General features: G+C 36.8%; 1 protein-coding gene across 8 annotated transcripts in view; it reads right to left on the bottom strand.

Moving 5' to 3' along the window:
* RBPMS (RNA binding protein, mRNA processing factor) overlaps nt 1-11898 on the bottom strand; it is a 114381-nt gene extending 102483 nt beyond the window's left edge. For 6 of the 8 annotated variants that reach the window (XM_087888300.1, XM_087888302.1, XM_087888299.1 and 3 more), the window contains exon 1: nt 11461-11594. In XM_087888300.1, coding sequence (XP_087744426.1) covers nt 11461-11527 — 67 coding nt within the window. In that variant the 5' untranslated portion in view covers nt 11528-11594. Of the gene's footprint in view, nt 1-11460 lie in introns of all 8 variants that reach the window. The other 2 variants (XM_087888305.1, XM_087888306.1) reach the window with 2 other exon arrangements.
* Nucleotides 11899-23333: the final 11435 nt, after the last annotated feature.

Here is a 23333-nt window from a genome sequence, read left to right on the forward strand (position 1 = left end):
TAAAATACAAATATAAAACTCCAAAATTTTAAAAAGCAAAGAAAAAACACAAATCATTTAAACAGTGCATTAAAAACACTAACAGATATACACATATTACCACTACCACCCTAGTTAACTACTAGTTAACTATTAATTACAAATATATTAGTTTCCTGCTCCTTGCAAAAAAGATCCTCCAAATTTTAAACTACTAAATCCAGTTGCAAATTATTAACTTGTCATCTATATACTATATTAATGACATAACAATAATAAAAAACAAGATAAAGTTTAAAAATCTTGTTAACAAACTGTTATTGTAATCAACTTGTAGAAAATTTACCACAGCACTTTATTTATTCCAAATCATCCCAAAGATAACAATGATTCATCCTGGATCAAATATTCCATGTTTGTTTCTTAATTCCATCTCCTATCAATTGTTGTCTGGTTAAATATAATAAGACTCCAAAGCTGGTCCGTCTCCTCAAAAAGTCCAGATGAAATTGTTCTCCAATTAAATGTGATAAATCCATTCCTCAATCTCCTTCAATCTTTTTAGGGAAAGCCAATTTATCACTTCTCCACTTAAGTCAGAATGTTGCTGTTGTAGAAGAATGGAAGCTTGAATTTTAGGGGGGCATCTGCAATCGACTCAGTTCTAAGTCTGTAAATTCTAAGTCTGTAAAATCCATATTTCTTTCCAGCAAATCTGCTGCTTTCAAATCACATTCCTTTTGTGAATCTAATTTATTTACAACTACATACATCTGAATATTTTCCACAGCCATTATTATTTCATCAACCTTTTTAAAAAAGCTTTCAAATATGGATTGCATATTATCAGACAATATTTTTTAAAATGTTGGCCACATTTGCTTGCCTGTAATCTGATACATTGTCGCTCTGTGTAATTTAGCAACAATAGATAAGAGAACACAGGAATTCGCAGAGTAAAAAAAATAGATAAAACAGGGAAGATATTTTCTGAATATTTCAATCCAAAATTAAAAGAAAAATTAAAAAAAACAAGCTCCAAAAATTTTCCAAATTAGTAAGATGCAAAAACCTCATAGTAAGAGTCCAATATAGATGTAAATCAAATGAAAACACTTTCACTACCCAAGAACACCCCATGTTTTCCTTACAGAAAAGCAAAAGCTATTCAAAACAACAGTATAAATCAAAGAGAAAAGAACAGATAAAGTCCAGCACGGGGTTAAAATATATCAGCATTCAACTAGTTAGTCAACCTTTAAAGATAAAAAATAAAATGAAACAGAAGTTTCAAAAAGTGAAGTTAAAACCCAGGCATGCTTAAGAAAATGTGGAAAATGGATGACAGGTGACTTTTCAACCATTCCCACAGGAACTGGAATCTTCAAGACCCCACCCAGATGGGCCAAAGGTGCTTGAAAGTTGTTTTGGTTCATTCCTAAGTGCTCCCATTCAAACCAAGTAAAAGAAAAGTTCCTACCATTTAGCAGCCATCTTGGGGGAAGAGTCAACATTTACAATTGGGAAGAGTGGGAAATAGAACTAATCTGAACTCTAACTGATTAGAGAAGAGAAAGGTAATTTATTACCTTATTCAGATATTTTCAATTACAATTCCGATTTTGCCATGCTGGTTGGAGCGGATAGAAGCTGAAGTCTCCAGCTTCTGGAGGCCTAAAGCGCATGAAAGGCAAACATTGGCATGTAGGGAAAAGGATATGCATTATGGGATGGGGAGGGCGGAAGTCACTTCCGTATTATTTTATAAGTCAGTTCAACTCTTATTTGAAGTGGATGGTGAGTAGTAAGCCTATTTGCATTGTGTACATACCAAGAAACCTTTCAGGAATGGTGGAGGGAAAAGTATTCTCTGCCATCTCCAACCATTACTGTAAGAGTCCTGTAGCTAGCCATTTGAATCCTGAACAAAAACACTAAGGTTGACAGAACAAATATTTTTAAATTAGGTTTTCACTTGTAAAATCGTAACATATACTTATATTAGTAACAATCCTTGACAGAAAAAAGGGTATCTAAAAGGTATCAAGCAAATCTACAACAAGGAGTGGGACATAGCCAACCTTGGCTATGAGAAGCTAAGCAGGATCATATTTGGTTAATGCTTATTTAGAAATACCAAGGCTATAGGCTAGATTGGGAAGCTGAAAAAGCATTTTGGAATAAACAAAAGAATAATACAATAACAGAATAACAAAGTTGGAAGGGACCTTGGGGGGTCTTCCAACCCCCTGCATAAGCAGGAGATTATTTACCATTTCAGACAAATGGCTGTCTAATTTTTTCTTTAAAACCTCCAGTGATGGAGTATCCATAACTTCTGAAGGCAAGCCATTCTATTGATTAATTATTTTAACTGTCAGGAAATCCACATGTCTATGACATTAGCAGGAGTTAAATTCAGCTTGAGGAAGTACTCAGTTTTTAAACACATCAAAAAGTGTTGCAGTATATGCTTTCATAAATTGAGCCCATTTCCTGAAGCACTAGAACACAAGTTATTGGTGATAAACAATTTCACATAGATCACATCAAAAAGTTTGATTTTGTTTGTGCTTGAATTGAGATGATGGTTTCCCATTTAATTACTGCTTATGTAAATAATCACTGTGCTTTTTTCCTACCTATTAAAGTTTTATGCAGAATTGTTTGCATTTCATGGCCACATAAGTGACCTCACTGCTTATAATTCCTCTACAGCCACATACATCTTCCAACTGGCTAAGACTTCGTGCAATTGATGGATTTTCATCCACGAAAACACATTTGCGAAACGAGGGTAATTCTTCATTCAACTGATGGATTTTAGTACATTAAAGATTATGCTTAGTCTGTTCTTGCTTCACAAAAGTTAGATATTCTTCTGAGAAAAACCCAAAACTAAACAAAATTTACAACCAGTGGTAAATAAATGTCCTATCAAATTTAAGAGTGGGCAATATAAATAAATGTTTCAGTTCATGGGAAAAATGCAAGGAAAGGCAAATGTCCTCAGGACTCTAGAGATAATTTGCTTTCCCTTGCATTATCCATGAGTCCAGGGAATTGACCAAAAAGAATTATCTTAATAGACCAGGAAATTAGGCTGACAGTAAATGAAGTTCAACAATATCTGGCAGAAATCATTACACAGTGAAATATATACATAAAAGAATCATAAGAGGGGAAGGAATTACTGTTGCTACTAATATATGAAAGTTTTAGCATCAAGGGTAGATGAATCGAACTATCTCCTATGCTGGGGATAACAATTTGAGGACAGTGATAGACAGATTCCAAATGTGGTGAACACTCTGACAAAATAACTATGGACAAAATGCTTCAGTGGAAACACAAACACTTACAAAGCACCAGTTTACTACAATGCTACCTACCACCCACACTGGTCTCCCTCTATGGCACACTCCTATCTCTGCCTATCTCTGTCCTGTTTCTGGGAAGGTGGACATAATTGTCAAGCAAACTATTGCAGCCTCTCATTATTTTTAAATCCAAGGATTTTAATTAATTTTTTAAATACAAGAAATCAGATGGGTCAGGCAGTGTGAAGAAGCCAACAGAAGTGCCTATGAGCATATATGTAGTGTGGGTACTATGTGGTGGATTAATGCAATACTCAAAGGACCACAGAAAGACCATTCTGGATTGTATCAACAGATGCACCAATCCTAACAACCCTGTTTGTTAGATTTATTTTATGTCTTTCCTCCAGAATCAAGGTGGCCTCCACTATGCTCCATTCTATTTTTTGTCCACAACAGAAAGGCTAACCTGAGAAAACCAGTCCCAAAGTCACTCGGTAATCTATGGCTGAAAATGGTCCATTGCTCTCCCCGATCCTAGTAAGCTCTCTAGTTAAGAAAAAATGTTAGTAAAAATCTAAATATATTATAAAGATCTTGTATATAAAGCATATAGGGACACAGTGGCTCAGTGGAAAGACGCTGAGCTTGTCGATCGAAAGGTCAGCAGTTCAGCGGTTCAAATCCCTAGTGCCACGTAACAGGTTGAGCTCCCGTTACTTGTCCCAGCTTCTGCCAACCTAGCAGTTCGAAAGCACATAAAAAATGCAAGTAGAAAAATAGGGACCACCTTTGGTGGGAAGGTAACAATGTTCCGTGTGCCTTTGGTGTTTAGTCATGCCGGCCACATGACCACAGAGACGTCTTTAGACAGCACTGGCTGTTTGGCTTTGAAATGGAGATGAACACCGCCCCTAGAGTCGGGAACAATTAGCACATACGTGTGAGGGGAACCTTTACCTTTACCTTATATAAAGCATACACCCTAGATCAAACTATAAAAAACTTGGGCTTATTCAAGCATGGTTAAAAAGTAGTACACATTTCAAATATTTTCCAGTATCTCAGAGAACAAAAACAAGACCCCAATACAGCAAAGGCCAAAAGCAAGTAATGGGCTGCCTGTTTGTAAACACACAATGTTCTGGACAAGACTGGCAAGAGGAAACAACACCATTAGAAAAGTTAGTTCTATTATGCTATAGTGTTATACCTGCTTATGTGGGAGTAAAATACACTGAGCATACTTGCAGTTCTATTGAAATGTTCATATAATTGGGTTACAACAGATGTATGGCACACAGATACCTGCACTGCAAAGTGATCTCACACATGACACGGCATTATTGTTCAAATGACACATATGCCTGTAGATCATTCACATCATGACATAACACAAGTAATAGAAATTTCATAACTCTCATCATTTGCTTCTAACAATGCCTATGCTGTGGCATAATAAACTAGTAAATGTCCATGTTAAGTACATACAAGCACAGTTTTATTTCAAATATTTTTAAAAGAAAATTTAATGCAGTTTATGTTGTATTTGAGACTATAAAATGCCTGTGCAAACATTTAAGAGTTGATTTATGCAATTATAAGCATCCTTTCCTATATAGAGCTACCAACTGAGTGGGGTATCCCTTGAAGCTTCATTTCTACAGTTCTGTTCTTCTATAAAGGATTCTTGTTCTCATCACAACTGGCTAGCTATTAGAGCTACCAACTTGTCTTTTATGCTATACCAGGTGCACCTGTTGCCAGGTTATTTCAAGGACCAATTCTGAGTGTTTGTTTGACAGTTAAAGAATTGAACAACCTGGAAACCATAATTACTTAAAGGCTTTCTCCCTTCCTTACAAGAGTCTATTTCTCAATTTATCACTGCCATCTTTGCAATTTGTTGCAATGCCATCTGGCCTTCACAGCAACTACACCATATCTGTGAGATCTCCTTTGAAGTACAGTACAGTACAGTCCTTGACCTATGACCAGTTACTTAGCAATAATCTTCCCCCCAAAGGTACTTATGATCAGGTTTCAAGTTAACCACTACAGCATTAGGCCTCTCAGGATTTCCCCCACCCAAGACACCCCATGTTCCATTTAACAACTGGCGTGTTCATTTCATGATTGCATTGGGAGAGCAGGGAAGTGAGGGGTCATTAAGTGAGGCAGTTTGATGGGAGTAGACTCCATTATGGCTGTAACTCATAGGTACATTATGGCTGTACCTATGCAGTAATGCAAACATTAATTCCTTTCACAGGGTTTTGGGGCCTTTATTTATCAGGCTTCTGTTAGGCCATGATAAATTGTATTCACTTTTGATATGTTAAGACATATAAATTTATTATTGGTTCCAAATTGTATTAATTAATGAATGTTCATTACAAAGTTACAGTAAGAAACAGCAATGTCATGCAGTGTTTTAAATAAAGGTATTTGAAAAGATTGAACTCTTTTAAATTATCCATAAATAAAAATACAGCAAACAGATGAATTATATATTTTGGAAAAAAATGTTTATTAAAGATGGGAAAGTGGTTGAAGAAATTTAAAGACATATGAGATGGTCTAAGAAAGGCAGTGAGTAACATACAGTCTGTTGTGAGGAAGGAATGTTGAAAGAAGCAAAAATGGCTGTTCTGCCCACTTTATTATGTGGGAGCAAGGGTTGGGATTTGTCAAGAGAAGCATAAAAATAAGTTGAATGAAGTGGGATTGGGGAAATTAAGAAATATCTGTGGCAGAACAAAAAGAAAGAGAATCATGAATGGATGTGGCTTGAATACAATAGTGAATAAACAGTATGAAAAGAGTAAAGTGAAATAGTTTGGACATGTGAAAAAAAATTACTTGTAAAGCAAAATATACAATGTGAAAAAAAATGGGTGAAAAGGAAAGAAGACCAAGAAAGTTGTGGTTGTGGGTTGATTAGAAACTGAAAAGAAACTTAAAGAACAAAAACCAATGTACAGACATAGTGGAAGCAATGATAGCTTCCCAAGACAAAAAGATATTAAGTAAAACAGTGTTGATGCAAACCAGAATTAGTTAGGCTTCTCTCTGATTTCTTATCTTCTACTTTCAATATTTTTCTGTTCTATTTTTTATTCCGCATTTTGCATTAAGTTACTAAACCCAAAAACGGTGAATATGTATGCTTGCATGCATATAACATGCTTTTGAGAATACATTTTAATACATTCTACTAGCTCCTTTTAAATATTAAATTAACATACACTTCTTTAAATTGAAAGTAATAAATTTTTGTTTTGTTTTACTTTAATCAAATATGTATGTAGGGCAGTTTGTTATTTTTGAATGTCATTTACTTTATATTGATGGACATCCATATATTGGAAATGGGGGCGGTTGTTATCTGTGAGATGCATCTATGTCAGGGAAGCACTTTCTGATTTTGCTGAGAAAATGGTATTCTTGCCAACCACATGCACACCTGCCAAACAATTTGGGACACATTGCCTGTGCTAAGATTTCATACTAAGTTGGGATTTGATTAAATTCACATAATATACTAAACTATAAATCATTTTTACAAGCTATATTGACTAAATTCACACAACAAATTAAGGCAAAAGCAGTATGAACCAACCGTTTTTTATTTTTATCTCTTCAAATCAGTTGGAGAGGTCCTGATCATGATCCCAAAAGTGGTTTTGGCTAATAGTATGGAACCAAGGTTAGTGAATTTTCAGTAGTGGTGCCACAATTTGGGAATCCTTTCCAAAGAAAAGTGCTACTAATTTCCACACTGATTTTAAATAACAACTAAACACAAAGAGTACTTGTTTACCTGGGTGACTTTTAAATTAATTTTCTTTTATTATTGTATGGTTCAATGTTGCATAATTCTTGCTTCTATACTTTTCTTTAAATGTTATAAAACATTTAATTTATGGTAGAGAACTTTTGTGCTGATCTCTAAGCTGCATTAAAAGGAAAACTTATATGCCAATGAAATTAGTAACAAATAATAAAACTAAGCAAATCACAGTAGCACATTATGCAATCCCTATTACTGAAATAGCATATGACCACATAAGTACAAACACCCCAAAGCTTCTCTGATCATGACTAATAAAAATTAGAATACTTGAAATCACAAATAAATTTTTCCCCTCCCTCCCTCCAATGCTAATGTATAATTAATGAGACAAACTTTGTCACTGGTCTGTATAGTCCAGGCATATACCAGGATTGATTCTATTGGTAGTCAACATCAATAAACCTGACCTGAAAACAGATAGCTATTTCACTATATCCAGAAATGCATGAAAGCCCCATTTGCAAATCATCCTAGATTCACCGCCAAGAATCTATAGTAGCAAAATCTATATTATATGCACAATAACTTAAAAAGCCAAGAAACCCCTTGGTATAATAACAAGAAATATTAAGTAAAAATAGTTGTAAGTATCCCCTCAGAAATAATATAAAAATGGAACAGTTGTCCAGTCCTCAAAAATTAAACATACCCTTTTAGCCCGTCTGCTAGAAGTAAAATAATTTTTAGAACTGGAATTAGACTGAATTTGAATAGAACTAATTCAATCAAAATTTACCATCAAATCTTTAAATAGCCTATGCATTTTTGTTTTCATTTAATATAGTTTCAGCTGTTTCATTTAGCACTATTAGAAATAACCATTGAACTTTTGAAATAACTTTTGAAACTGTTGGAATAATTGAAAGGTTAGACTTTCCAAACTTTAAGAAACAAAGGCATGGATTTTAGTTTGGGGAATTTAAGAAAATATTCTTTCATGACCTTTTTTCTGTATATGTTTTCTCCTGTTTACACAATCAGTTTTAGCCAATGTATATTTCATATAATTCAACTAGTAGCGCATCTCCACTAATCAGGAAGGCTCTTCAGCTTGTAACTGATCCTGAAGATGCGATAATATATTAGATATAAGATATAAATTCTGGAAATGGAAACTTGGATTCATGTTTGACTTTAGCCACAGATTTATTTGTTTTTGTAAAATTAGACAAAATACAGTATGTTGCAATTTTTTTCCTTACCTCATCGTAGCAGTTTCTGATTTCTAAGAATTCTTTATTGGATTACTGAAATGGCTCTAGGATACTGGCATGTAACCCCTTGTGTTACATAGACTCAGCGTTAATTCCCCGAGCCAAAAAACAAGCAGAGAAATAGCTATGTTGGTCTGTTGTATTTACATGGTTTAACTCATGGGTTACCTGCTTAATTCACTATTCAAGTTTCACATACCTCACTGAATCATAAACTGACCACCGGGGCTGTTTACAAAACATGCTAAAACATACTTATCTAGCTTGTCATTGCAGACATGCACACTGTACTGCTATCCTACTACAGGAGCCTTAGGAAGAAGCGTATTTTGAAAAATAGTTTTGGAGAAACAGTGGAAGGTGGTGAAACATCTCCCTCCACTGGACCAGGTCACCAGGCTTTTAAGAAAAATATATCCTACATATTACCTAGATTTTGATCTATAGTTTCTATTCCCAATATTGTCTGTGGGAATATCAGTATATTCTATGAGAGAATCCCTACAAAATACGATGTATTGAGTATGTCAGTGAAGTAAGCACACTTCTATACGGTAAAAACAATAGGAGCATTCAAGAATACTAGTCAATTAAATTACCAAGCTGGTTTGTATCACCCAAAGTCGATTGAATGACAGTATAGTTGCCATTACTTAACTTATTTTCACTTTCATTTATACCATACTTTCATTTGCCAAGGTTTAGCATGATTACTGTAGACTGTGCAGCTGTAGGAAGCTAAATATGAACATATGTCTCATTTTAAAATATCTGAGGGGGGGAAAAAACCCTCTTGGTATAATTTGTCAAGTTTCTGCCCACCTTAGAACACATTTAATTTTCTATACTATCTCCATCAAATCTTACTGGGTCAGATATTTTAAGGAAAGGATGGTCCTTCCCTTCCTTCCTTCCTTCCTTTTTAGTAATTGGTTTTGTTGTCAAGAACCAGACAGCACTTCAGATTCAATTCCAAAAAGGTGTTATAGAATTCATGAGGATGAGTAGTGTTTCAGCGTGCAACTTTTAAAGTAGCGACTCTTTTCCTGGAATCCATGTCAAAATTCAAGTCAACCCTACATAACACAAATATTAAAGAATAACATTGGAGCAGAATTTTTAATTAACCTACCTGTCTATAAAACAAGAGGCTCTTAAAGCAGAACTGCCTGCTTTATCTCCTGCTACTATAAAAGTAATGAGAGTCAGTGTTTGGATATCATTTGTGTTTGAGTATCATTGAATATCATGCTGGAGAAATAGTGTTCTTTTAAAAATTTCCCTGCCTCTAGGTCCTCTGAAAATGCTCTTCACTTTGTTTCTAAAAGCAAACATACCCCATAATTGGCATTACTAGAAGAAAGGATATGCCTTATCTGATAGCCATGCAGATATATCCTGTAACAATACCCTGTTTCACAACTTCAGAGTTCTACAATAAAAAACACTAGAGTTACACAATAAAACCATGAAATCTGCTCACAGTGTAGAAAGGTTTCACGGTGATAATATTATGAGGTTTCTCTTCCCAGATATGATAAAAAGTGAAGTAAATAAATACATATAAAGATACCAGATTTTACTAGTTCTGAAAATAAATCCAGACTGTAGTTTTTCAAAGCTTTTTTTTAAAAAAGTTTCTTATGTTGTAGATTACAATTTGTTATAGAAACCTTCTTTTCTTTTCTTTTCTTTTATCTAAATAGTATTATTTTTATCTAAATGGTATTATCACTTGGTAACCAATTAGCATATCAAAAGTGATCTATAGCAATCAATGAAGAAACCTACTGATATGCTTTAGAAATGTTATTTACATGGGGAGTATTATTTTTCCCAAGATAAAATTATTCTCTTCCTGAATATGCCTGTGTGTATTGTTAATGTAGCTAACTGCAACTGTCTTACCAACTTGCCAAAACTATGAGTAACATATTTTTTTTTCTGACAGTCACAAGGAAAAACAAAGTTTCTCTCACAAATCAATATCAGGTCCTGGTGCTCCAAGATTGATTTCTGAATGTCTTGTCGCTCTATATAGTTTAAACAACTGCATTTTACAAAGACAAATATTATGTTATAATTTCAAAAGATAGCCACCATGTTCATAGTATTAGCTTGTACTATCCAAACATATATCTAAGCTGATTGTGAATTTATTAAATATCCTAGAAAGGGACAACTTTTAAAGAAATGCAACTCTGTCTACCTTTTCAATATTACATGACAAATTTAAACGCTATTTATTTACTTATATGGACATAAATTCCATTTAACTCAAACCTTAGTTCTGAACACACATGTGCAAGACTGCACACCTAGAAAATACGCACCTCCCTGGAAATATTTATTGCAAAGCAAACACGTACAGTACCCAGGCTGCTAAATCACGGGATACTGCTAACCTGCAACTGCAAATGATCCATGACTAACCTCCTTTTTATTTTGTTTTATTGCAGTTTCCCCCCCCCCCCTGCATATGACATTGCGGATTAAAATTTACTCAAGTTCTTCTACAAGTTTTCCGCATCTTAACTCATCGGAAAAGAATGCGCTCGATACGTTATCTATTAATCTGGGCGCCTGGCTTTTTAAAGGAATACGCTGCTTTAAAACCAGCCGATTGCTGCGGACACTAGATCCAGGGGAAAGAAACACATGAATAATTAATATATATATATATATATTCCCCTCGTTTCAATCTTCCAGGATACATATCCCAAGCTCCCTCTCCACCAACTTCTAGAATCTCAAGAACGGTCCCTCAGCGATGCTGTTTGGAACACTCGAAACTCCTTTCGCTTTTTTGCAAAGGTTGTGCAATCTCTCTCGCCTCCAAAACGGAGCCAAGTGTCAATGGACTCTTACAGGCGGGTGTATATGTGTGTGTGTGTCAGAAAAAGCCCAGCACCAACGAGGCTGCCCGCTCAGAAGTGACACTTCTTATGCCTCGAAACTTTTGCCGAGGGTTCCCCAATATATCACCCTGGCGCGCCTTGACACCGCGCTCGGAAAGGAAAGTCCCGTTCCCCCCCCACGCCACCCCACCCCAAGGCGGCCAATTCAACCACCGCCTCTCCTTTTCGGGAAGGTACCTCTTCCTCTTGCAAGTTCGCCTCGCCCGGGCTGAGCTCTTGCTCGCTTTTGCCGCTGTTCATTGTCTCCGCCGCCGGCCCGAAATGCCCTCTTCGCCTCGCCTCGCCTCGCCTCGCCTCTCCTTTCCGCGGCGCGTCTAGGCTGAGGGGTCACAAACGGGCAGGCGCGACGAGGCGAGGCGAGGCGAGGCGCGGCGAGGGAGGGGGAAAAGCAGTGGGGCTCGCGCCCTGGCTACCACCAGCTGCCCTCAGCAGCATGCAGAGGGTTCTGGCGGAATGGCGGAGCCCGAGCGTGAGGCGGAGAGGGGCTGGCGGTTGCCGCTGCTGGTTCCCTCTGGAAGGAGGTGGGGAAGAGTCCCAAAGCGTTGCCTTTTGCGCGCCTTTGCTCTTAGTTGGCGGAGTGGGTGTCTCCCTTCGCCTGGCGCTGACTTCTTGGGACGACGCGGAGCGCGGAGGAGCGTGGATTTTTTCCCCCCTGTGAAAGCCCCCCACGGCCAGAGCACGTGAAGCGACCTCGAGGCTGGAGATTTGGCAAAGCAAAGAGGGAGGAGGAGGAAGAGGAGGAGGCGCTTCGAAGGGTGATAACTTTGGAAGCCTCCTGCCTTTGCTGAAGGCTGAGTAGCCTGTCAGCTGTCCTGGCTTCTCCCACCAAGCCTGCCTGCTTCTCTGAGGGGCCCTTTCAGGCTTCAGCCTTTTGGAAACAGGGGAACAAATTTTGATTGGACGCCACGATGGCATACAGGTAGTCCTTGACATACAAAATCACAACTGAGCCTAAAATTTCTGTTGCCTTCTGTTGTTAAGTGAGTTTGACCCCCCTCTCCTCCATTTTACCATCTATCTTTCTTGTCACAGTGGGTTAAGCTGCCAATGGTTAGGTAACACAGTTCTTAAGTAAATCTGTCTTCCCCATCAACTTTGCGGGTCAGAAGGTCACCAAAGGGGGATACCTCACCCCGGGATAACTGCCACCGTCATAAATATGAGTCAGCTGCCAAGCATCAGAATTTTGATCGTGTGACCATGGAGAGGTCGCAGTGGTCTTAAGTGTGAAAAACGGTCATAGGTCACTTTTTTTTCTGCCGTTGTTACTTCAAATGGTCACTAAATGAACTGTTGTAAGTTGAGGACCACCTGTACTCTCACAAAACGGCTGCCTTGGGAGCATGGCCAGTCACAAAACTCCTGCTTCTTGAGGGTCGAACGTGTGACGTTGTTCCCGCTACCCACTCAAGGCTGTTTCCTTCCTGCACTGCTTGCTGTCACCCGGATTACCTCCGTCAACGCTCTTGCAGGTGGACACATTTCTAAACAAAACTGCAGCTGTCCACCCTTTTTAATTTCCAGGAAGGCCTCTGGTGTTTATTTTATAATTCATTTTTATCAAGGCGGTGCTAGAGCTTTGGTTTTGCTGCATGGCAACTCCCAACTTTTTTTCCTTTTTTCAATAAGGTGAACAGAGAACCTAATAGATGACAAGAAAAGTGGCCTAGGTGTCTTCCCTTTTTGCCTCAGTTTATGCTGCCAAAGTAAATCAATCTCATGTAAGACACCACATATTTGTATATATAGTCAGTATTTTTTTCCGCAAAGGAAAAAGCAGTCCTATCAGCAGGAAAATCATGCCTTGCTTAGAAGTCCCACTTAACATTTGACATGCATACAATGTTGCATTGTTCCTTTTAGTTTCAAAGTGAACTGAATTTGAGAAACATCTAGCAGGAGTTAAAAAGAGTTCAATCCTGAACACTTCCTGCCTTGCTTTTAAAAAATTAGTACAGGTGGTCCTGATTTAACAACCGCCTCATATAGCGACCGTTTTCATCACAATTATGACAGTGATGAAAAAGTAGCTTTGTATTGTGATCAATTCTTGCATTTATGATCTTTGCAGGCCTATAAAGCAAAGGAAAACTGAAGTAAAATCATAACTGCTTAGTAACTGCTTCACTTTACAATTGAGTTGCTAGTCCCAATTATGGCCACTGTACGAGGACTACCTATAGGTCTTTTAAAAAAGAATTTACCGATTCACATGTCTTTCAATCAGTAGTATTTAGGATTGTTCTTCAAGTGACATTGATGACTTTTATACTTTTTCTTAGTGATAAATTAGAACCAATTCTAAAGCTATCATTAATAAAAGAGAAGCTACAGTAATTATTTCCAAAATATGTCTCAGAACATGCTAACTTGGTTCAAGTAGTACATTTAGGCATGAACCTAGAATGTCTCCCCACAAGGAAGATTATCCACTGCAGCTCTATACAATTCATGACCCTGCCTTCTAATCAGTTTCTGGGCAATATCACATCAAACATTATGAATAATTCAAAACTTCGGCAATGTAGGCATGTAGAACAATTATTCATCCTCAGACATGATCTCCTTTTTGGCTGTTCCTGAGAATAATTTATTTGGGCATGCCTTTATCCAATCAGTGGATATATCCAGATCAGGAACTTACAGAGAAACATAGGTGGGAGATGCCCTTGAGAAAGAGTAAATCATAATCTATACATATTCAAATATACTGTATATTCCTCTCTCTGAACAAGAGTAAAGTATAACTCCAATTCAGAAAAAATCTGAATAAGATGTGATGTTTAGAAAACAATGATGTAATTATGTTGGTTAGGTTAAGTTCATGACTTCCTGTTATTTTTAATTATAATTTCTAAACATTCCAATAAATAAAATGATACACTTTGCTTAAATCTTTTGCTCTAGTAGACTTCACACTGAGGTTTATTAATGTGATGCCTGTCTTTCCATCACTAAAAATAAAACTAGATGATCAGAAAGGATATGTAATGATTCTTCATTTCTCTGGGACTCTTTCATGCGTTGATAGGAAAGAACACACAGCTCCTTTGAAATCCTTGCAGTTTGTAAATTCAGTGTGTGTGTGTGAAAGAAAGCTGCATCTTAATATCTTCAGCTGCCTTATGGGGGGGGAGGCAGGGAGGGAGGGAGAGGAGGAATGCACATTCAAAATGTAAATTGGAATACCTATTTTAAATGCAGACACTTCAGCTTCACAATATTTTACTTTGGATCAAAAGAGTGTTTAAAATAGGCTCTTTTAAGACTTAAAAGAGACCTAGGAGGTGTGACATTGGACTCCACAACTGGAAATTTGACTGTTCTTTACTAAAAGCCACCATGAAGGAAGTGGAAATTTCAGAACAATTTTCTATGTAGAGGAAGATTTTAGCCCTTTTCCCCTCCAAACCCCCCTCTCCCTTCATTTGTCCCACATGTTGAAATATGTGCATACATATATGTTTTTTTCCAATCATGGTTATTATGAAAATGATGTAGGCAGGTGGAAGAATTTAAACCAGCTCCAGTTTTGAACTCACCATGGCTGTTTTGTTTTTGCAAAACAGGTGACCTACATCACATTTTCTGCCTAGATATATATCTTCCCTGTATATACACACACAGAAAAATACTGGCTAAATTTTAGTCCATATTCCTCATTCAAGTGTGATGCATCAGAAGCCAGATAAGCCGTTCTGTTGTCCTTATGTGAGAGGCATTTATTTGTACACTCCAGAATTCTAGAAATTAGGAGGAAGGAAGTCAATGAAAGTTCCCTCAAGATTCCTTGGCCATGATACAAAAGTGGCATTTCAAGCAAGATATCACATGCTTAGTAGTCGTCTCAAGATTGCTAAAAGTACTGGAGATCTTCAAATAAATCAGATCCATATACAGTAAAAATGAATGGCAAATCACTGCACATGTCAAACAGTACTGCAAGGAAAAGAATGGGAGATACTAACCAGCACTGAATGGTAATCCAGGATCCAATGCTTTAATGACTTTTTTTAAAAAAAGAACAATAACAGGATCAGAAAAGAGTCAAGGGAGAACATTGATAAGACTGGCACTTCCTGGTCATCCACTTCAGCAGTTTATAAGGATTCTGCCAGAGATTTTTTCCTGTTCTTTTCAGGATCTACAGTTCTTTTGTTGATCAAATATCTAGAAATGTAAGGAACAAGTGCCCAACTCTTGGACTGTAATGCCAAACAGCCTGATCAAGACAAGGGCATCTGATTCTATAATAACTGGGGGGCAATTCCTGTGTATACAGATAGAACTTTCCTTTTCAGAGATGGAGAATGCCATGCTGGGAAGGCTTCAGCAGTCTGATGGAGTAGACCATATAAGGAAGTCAACAGTGAGCCTAGTTTTTCTTAATAGCTGAAAGACAATTTCTTGTAATGTGGTTCCATTTTTTGCTTGGGTATTGCCAATATTTATATAATTGCCAAACACTTGTCTAGTAAGTTATAGTATTTACAGTTATAGAATTGGTATGTTTCCCAGGCTCTGTCTGAATAAATGTCATTACAGTCTATTTTCTCTGTCCCTCTCACATAGCTGAACTTGATTAGGTGCTAGTGGCATGCCATGTTCAGGTCTCCCACAATCATTGCCTCATTAAAGAACAAAGAAAAGTCCAAAACTATGTGCAATATGGGGGGGGGGGGTTGTAGCAGCGTGCTTAATGCGGCTATGAATTCCATGTTTTATGCATGTTTTGATACATCTCCAAACAAAGAAATAGTTTAAAGCCACAAATGATATATCAGCTAACAACAAGATGTAAAACATCAATAAAAACTATACTAGGTAATACATCTATAGTAGATAAGATAACTTCCTTGATAATTAATGCTCTAGTCTAGTCTAAGAAATAGACAGGGGATTCAACATGTACTTTTCCTGGCAATGTTTGTTTACTGAGATAACATTTATTCTTGCAGGAGGCAATAGCTGGTATCCTTCCGGATTAATTGTCTTGTGTCATTCTTTTCTGGAGAGCCTGAATCTGAAAAAAATGATGCCAGGAAACTATTGCTTAGCCTCAATATATCTATTCTATGAAGTTGTTGCAGGATCCCATTTTATTTCTCATTTACATCTTCTTCAAGTAAAGTTAATATTAAAACCACAAAAGTTATCTTAATTTTTCTTAATATAAATAAGAGAATATTGAAGAAAAAAAATCAATGCATATATGTTGATTCTATGAAAACGACAAATTCTTGGGTTAACTGGGAAGGAACTGAAAAGAATAATGTCAATTTCATCATATAGTACCTTATATGGTATGGCCATACTTGGAATGCTATATTAAATCTGGTAATCACATTTTAGAAAATACACAATAAAGTTTGAAAAATGCAGAAATGGGGATCTAAAAATTATTGAGGGACTGATAGAACAATTTCCCTGCCCATATAGAAAAGCTGAGAGCCAGTTTGGTGTAGTAGTTAAGACACCAGGCCAGAAACTGGGAGTTCTATTCTTGCCTTGGCATGGAGCCAACTGATTGACTTTGAGCCAGTCACTCTCTCTCAGCCCTAGGAAGGTTGTCTACTTATGAAAAACTTTGCTGAGCAAACTGCGGGAACTCGTTCAGCAGTCTCTGACAATTAGACACGACTTCATGGAAGAAAAAAAACAGAAAAGCTTTGAAGCCTTTTTAGTGTAGTATGGAAGGCAACATAATATTAACTTCCAGTATCATATAATTCACTTCAATGGTGAACATTTGAGATAAGCAAAAATAATGGTTTCTTCTTGCGGCATATATTGAATTCACTATTACAAAATGTAATTGATGCAACCAATTGGATGGTCTATGGAGATTCTCAGTCATCCAGGTCATGGTTGTCCCAAAGGTGCTTTTTTTCCCAAGAGGCAACTGGACTTTCTGTTTTTTCTTTGAAGACCTTTCACTTCTCATCCAAGAAGCTTCTTCAGGAGCTGAAGAAGCTTCTTGGATGAGAAATGAAACGTCTTCAAAGAAAAAACAGAAAGTCCAGTTACCTCTTGAAAAAAAACACCTTTGGGACAACTGGATGGTGTTAAAAGCTGATTAGAAAAATTAATCAAGGATTAGACTACCCATGATTACCAAATATGATGACTATATCATCTCCGGAACAGAAGCATCTCATAACCACTGATAAATTCAAGCTATATATTTCATCTTTCATAGAGAGAACAATTCCTCAAGAAAAATTCCTCCTAGAATTCTTCCTTTTGTCATCTGGACCAAACAACTGACCTTGAACATTGTCTTGTCTTACCTGCATGGAGATTTAGTTTGTTAGTCTCCAGTCGGTTTATTACTATGGGCAGATTCCAAACTAGCATCCATGACTCCAAAAAAATATGCTTATATAAACAAACAGCAGTCCAACCAATACCCAATTTGAACCACTGCTCCAAAAGAATATTGTAGTTGATGGTATCAATAATCAGTAAATGCAAAAGAGAATAAACAAATTTGCATTTCCAACTGTCCCTCTCATAATAGTGTCACATGTCTGCATGTCTATTTTAGGTTAGGTGCAAATCTAAAGTCCCACTAAAATGAGATAAGATAAGTAATCTTACCTAAGACTGCCTAAACCTACTCTATCTCTTTACAAAGCATCTTGACTGAGAATGGAGCCATTGCAGTTGCCCTATTATTAAAGCATTACATTTTTTAAAGCCAAACAAATATTTCTTCTGGAAGTTAGACTTCCTATTTTTAAAGAAGAGTTGAATACTTCCTGAACCCAGCCACCTATTTTCTCTTTCTCACATGTAATAAACCATAATTGTACATTGCTCAAAGTCTTTCTTTAAGGGAGATGGGGAGGACAAAAATGTGGAAAATAAAATAAATAAAATAAAATAAAGGTAATTACTGTGTGATCATTTGGTCAATCAAATCCTCTTTAATATCCTGTTTACTTCCTCAGGCCTGAGAAGCTTACACTGTTACCAAAAAAGAGAGGAGAGAATAATATTATATTTAATCTAAATTAAATAACCTTTGAAATGTTAAATATGAAAATATTGTATCCTCCAATTCACTGTGAATAATACTTACTGTCGCTCTTATTAGAAATATATTCACCAATCCCTAGATAGGTTTTTGCAATTTAAAAATATTTTTTGCTTTACTTATTTTTATTTTCAAATACAAAAGAAATAAATATGAATAAATTATACTGGAAGTACAGGAGAGGAGAAGGATCTCTAACCTCTAACCAGAAATATAAACTCATTCAACACTTTAGTGTTGGTCAAGGCAGCAACAGACTTTGGTTAATTTCTTGTGCTGTTTTAATCTTGAATATGCCAGACAGGAAATAATTGTTGAGAATAACAAAGGAATGTTCTTTGGTAATAGGAAATAGATCACAAAACAGGTTGAATTGTTAACCGTCAATGTAAGATTGCAATGCTAGCAGAGTTACCATCTGAACTCTGAAAGGATTTGCAACAATGACATATTAGTTGGTGCCAGAAGTCACCAATTGGGCTTCAACATATATGCCATTGTCTTTTAACTATGTTTTATTAAATAAATCATAAGTGGCTGATTTTGGCTGACACTGAAAACTCTAAAAAACCATTTAATGAGATGCATGAATTTGGCCACTGTTTATTAATAACTGTTGTTGTACCTTAGACAAAGAACATGGAGAAAGCTTGAACTACACTCTGAACATTCAAGTCCAAATGTTAAACGTTGCCTGGAATGTGGAAGCCCAAACAGAAAAGATCCTAATGGTCTCATAAGCAGAAGAGAGAAAGAAATTTTAGAACACTATGATTGGCCAGAATGCAGGCTGGAACTGTGACTGATTAACAGTGTTGCGGAATAATATCTAATTATTATTCTGTCATCTGATTAGCTGTACATTCATATTTTTTAAACTGCAAGGATGGAATAAAATTACATTTCCATCAAGAATAGAATTGTTGCAGTTATCCAGGTGAAAGTAAAGTTTGCTGACAAATAGTTATTTCCCTTGAGTTAAAACAAAACAAAATAAAATCCAGAACTGATATCTTCTCTAGACAATAGTGTATTATAATGTTTGCTTTGCTTGTAATTCTGCTAGTGACAACAACCAACTTCCAATGCAAAATTCTTGTAAGAAGATTTTGCTTAATTTCCTGCTTCATTTCTGTCATACTTGACACCTATTTTTATATTTTTGACGAATGTGATGCTATTATTAGAGAGGGGGAATTATAATACTAGAAGGCTTTCAGAGATAAGAGAAATTGAAGGAATTTAATTAATTTGATTATTTTCTTATACTGGTGGTCCTCGATTTACAATAGTTCATTTAGGGACCATTCAAAGTTACAACAGCACTGAAAAAAGTGACATATATGACCATTGCAGTATGCCCATAGTCACGTGATCAAAACTCAGACTCTCGGCAACTGACTCACATTTATGACAGTTGCAGTGTCCCGGGGTCATGTGATCACCTTTTCTGAACTTCTGACAAGCAAAGTCATTGAGGAAGCCAGATTCACTTAACAACTGTTTTGCTAATTTAACAACTGCAGTGATTCACTTAAGAACTGTGGCAAGGAAGGTCCTTAAATGAGTCAAAATTCACTTAACAACTGTCTCACTTAGCAATCTCAATTTTGGGCTCAATTGTGGTCATACATCAAGGACTACTTATATAGGAGATTTTAGCTATAGGGAAGGCTAGCATCACATTATGGACAAACTGAATCCAACTGTGCAGCCTCTTATTGCCCCCTTCAGATTTAAAGACTGGAGGTTGTTGGAACGGGAACTGAGTTGAAAAATGAATGAAAATCTTTCCAGCTACAAAAGTAAAAGAGCCCTTTTGATAGTTTGTGCTGGAGCAATAGGGAGTATCCTATATGTTTCAATGACTGTGATTTTTTTTTTTAATTATGTGAGAGATATTTAATAGAGAGTGCTGAAACTAGTATGTCCCAGGAAAGCTCAGATAAGATCTTGTCATTCTTTGTTCTTTGTTTTGATCTTACTGGGCATCTCCGTTTCTCATGCTTTCTCCTGTGCAAAGTGCCAGACTCTTTTTCTTATGATCTGGGGCCACAGCAGTTGAGAGGAAGGCAATGGGCCTAGTTAGGTCTGCTTGAGAGATTCATGACTGTGCTTGGGCCAAAGCGATCCAGTCTCTTCCTGCTCAGTCAGGCAGTGATTTGGTAGGACAGATACTTTTCCCAGCCCTGCCATTCTAGCCTTTAGCAATTCTCTCTCTTGACAAAGTGTGATAGCAACTGTCATGCTTCAACAGAAAGAGAAAACTAGCTGTGCCCACTGCCCAGTCAAGCATTACGCCACAAAAGATACCGAAAGAGACTACTCCAAGTCATTTCTTGAGCCAGTATAAAAGCAGCCTGTGGACAGCTACTATAGATTTTATCTCTCTCTCCAGACTACTCACTGTCAACTGGGAGTGCCTTATTGGTTAGTGTACGGTGGAGGCAATCCCAGTTCTGAATAATCTTGAAATCACCTACGATTTACTTTCTGTAAATTGCATCAAGACAAATTCTTTGTGTGTCCAATCACATTTGGCCAATAAAAAAATCTATTCTATTCTATTCTATTCTATTCTATTCTATTCTATTCTATTCTATTCTACTCTACTCTACTCTACTCTACTCTACTCTACTCTACTCTACTCTACTCTACTCTATTCTGAATGATGCCCAGGCTACATTAGCCAATGATGGACTTATTCACACCTTAGAAATTATGATATTTTTATTTATTTAAATATATAACATAAAGCAAAGAAGAACTTTAAAGGAGTAAGTACTAGGGCTGTGCAGGACTTCAGCTTTTAAGGAAAAGGTGCTTTAGAGCTCATGGGAGTACAAATGTAGCATTTGCCCAGAATTCCTAGAAGCAGCTATGATTTTTCCCAGGGACTGCATACTCACCAAAGAATCTTTGAATCGAAAATGGTCCACCATTGCGTTCAACGCATATTTAATGTACAAAGTTTGATTTTCACATAAATTGCATGCATTTGACCCAGTGGTTTTTTAGCAGCTAAACTTATTGATGAGTTTTAAATATTGTAAAATGTTAGTAATTTGAGTTATTTGCAAACAAAATTAGGTAAGAGATAAAATTTAAAAATAAGTAAATGAACAATAATTGGTAATATGTGAAGCAAAATAAGCCACGATCACTATGTCAGCCTTACACGACCAGATAAGGAATTCTACTGTATTGTAAAACTATATTAACATAATCTTGCAAGTCTGAAAGTACAATTATCCTGCCATCTCCTTTATAGCCCAAAAAACTAGGGAGGGTCTCTTCTGAGCCTTTTGCCTCACCATTTTGCACATGTAGGTTTTGCTGTCTCTTATCAGATGCTTCCCTAGGTATCTCCCCCCACCCGCGAGCAATTGCAAGAAATTATATAAGTGCTTGGCATTATCAAAACATAATTTTATTGCATATAGCTGCTATATGCCATCAACAAAACCCAATTTTAAAAAATGGAAGGCAGTCACAGAGTCTAGGAAAAACTTGGGAAATGGGGCTACTTTTTTTGTGCATAAGAAGGGCTATAAAAATCAGCCCTGAATTTGGCAGTCACCGATCGGACTTAAGCAAACTGGTTGAGGCATTTAAAAGAGGCAAACAGATATGAAATGTTTACATGCTGCAGAAAGGGGCCTATTCTGCTATACCAAGGGGGAAAACAAACTGGAGGTAGTACAAGTACATAGGAATGCCCTTATGTTAAACTGATAGATGTCAGGGGTGGGTTGCAAACCGGATCCGGCAAACCAGTAGCGGCGGCAGTGGGAGGCTCCATCCACCCGCCTGGATACTTCTGTGCATGCGTGTGAGTGCCCACGTGTGAACTGGTACCGACCGGTTTTGAAACCCGCTCCTGATGGATGCTGGAGGAAGTATGTATAGGTTAATCAATCAGTGCAAAAGACATCAAACAAGCATTATCCCATGGCTGGATAGACCTGGAGGAAATGAAGTCCCTATGCACAACACTATTTTAATGAAGCTTAAAGTCACTCTTAGGCTCGGTATCACCTAACTACTGGTATGCCCTTCCCTTGTTGTATAAAAAGCAATCATTTGATAAAATTGTCTCTTCCCTGAAAGAAGGCCACTGCCCTACAGCATTCCCCCCCCACCTTTGTTATTCTAGCTACTGCAATACTGTTCTCTTTCCAGTGGGGAATGGGCCTCCCACTGGTATGTATGGAAGATAAACAATTGAGAAATTGAGCAGTTAATCAAAGCTGTTCCGAGACACAACAGAGACCTTGGGTTAAGAGCCTGCTTGTATTAAAATTTGCAGAACATAGCTGGACAGGACAGAAAATGAAAACGGCCACATTGCACAACCAAGATATGCTCAATTTGAGGTTAAAACTACAGATTACTTCGGATAATAATCTGGTGAATTGAAATGGAACCAGAGTAGGATCTGTACAAATACAAATACACAGCAATATTATATAAATCAGAGAGAGCAATGTTTTACTGATAAAGTACTGTTTATTCACTGGTAAAATAGAGGAAAACTAGTAGCCCAAACAAGATGATAGAATTTTTGCATCATTTGTTCAATCTAACAAATTGCTTGCACTTTTATTTATTCCTTTATTTGATTTATACACCATCTTTCTATTCTGGCTGGTAAACAACGCAGCTAACAAAACTTAGGCTTCCGTTGGTGAAGGCTTTTAAGTCGACTTCTGCAAGAAGCATCTTTTTCTGCAGTGATGCAATACCTACAGAACAGCTGCTACCATTTTCTGTACATCAAATCCCATCATTTCCATTTTTTTAATGAATACTGTTAAGACCCATTTACTATATTCTTACCAATTTGCACCTGGATGTCTGTTCTTGGATTATTAACTGTTGTCATGTCTGATATTTGTACTCTGGCTTAAGTTATGGATGTTTGTTGGTTTTGCTCATGTTTCAGTGTTATGCTTTTTATTTTTTAATCTTTGCATGCTGTTTTGAAAGGGCTTTTACTTTTGGAGT

The sequence above is a fragment of the Pantherophis guttatus genome, chromosome 2, assembly GCF_059756535.1.
Source record: "Pantherophis guttatus breed Tessera chromosome 2, ASM5975653v1, whole genome shotgun sequence".
Classification (NCBI taxonomy): Eukaryota; Metazoa; Chordata; class Lepidosauria; order Squamata; family Colubridae; genus Pantherophis; species Pantherophis guttatus.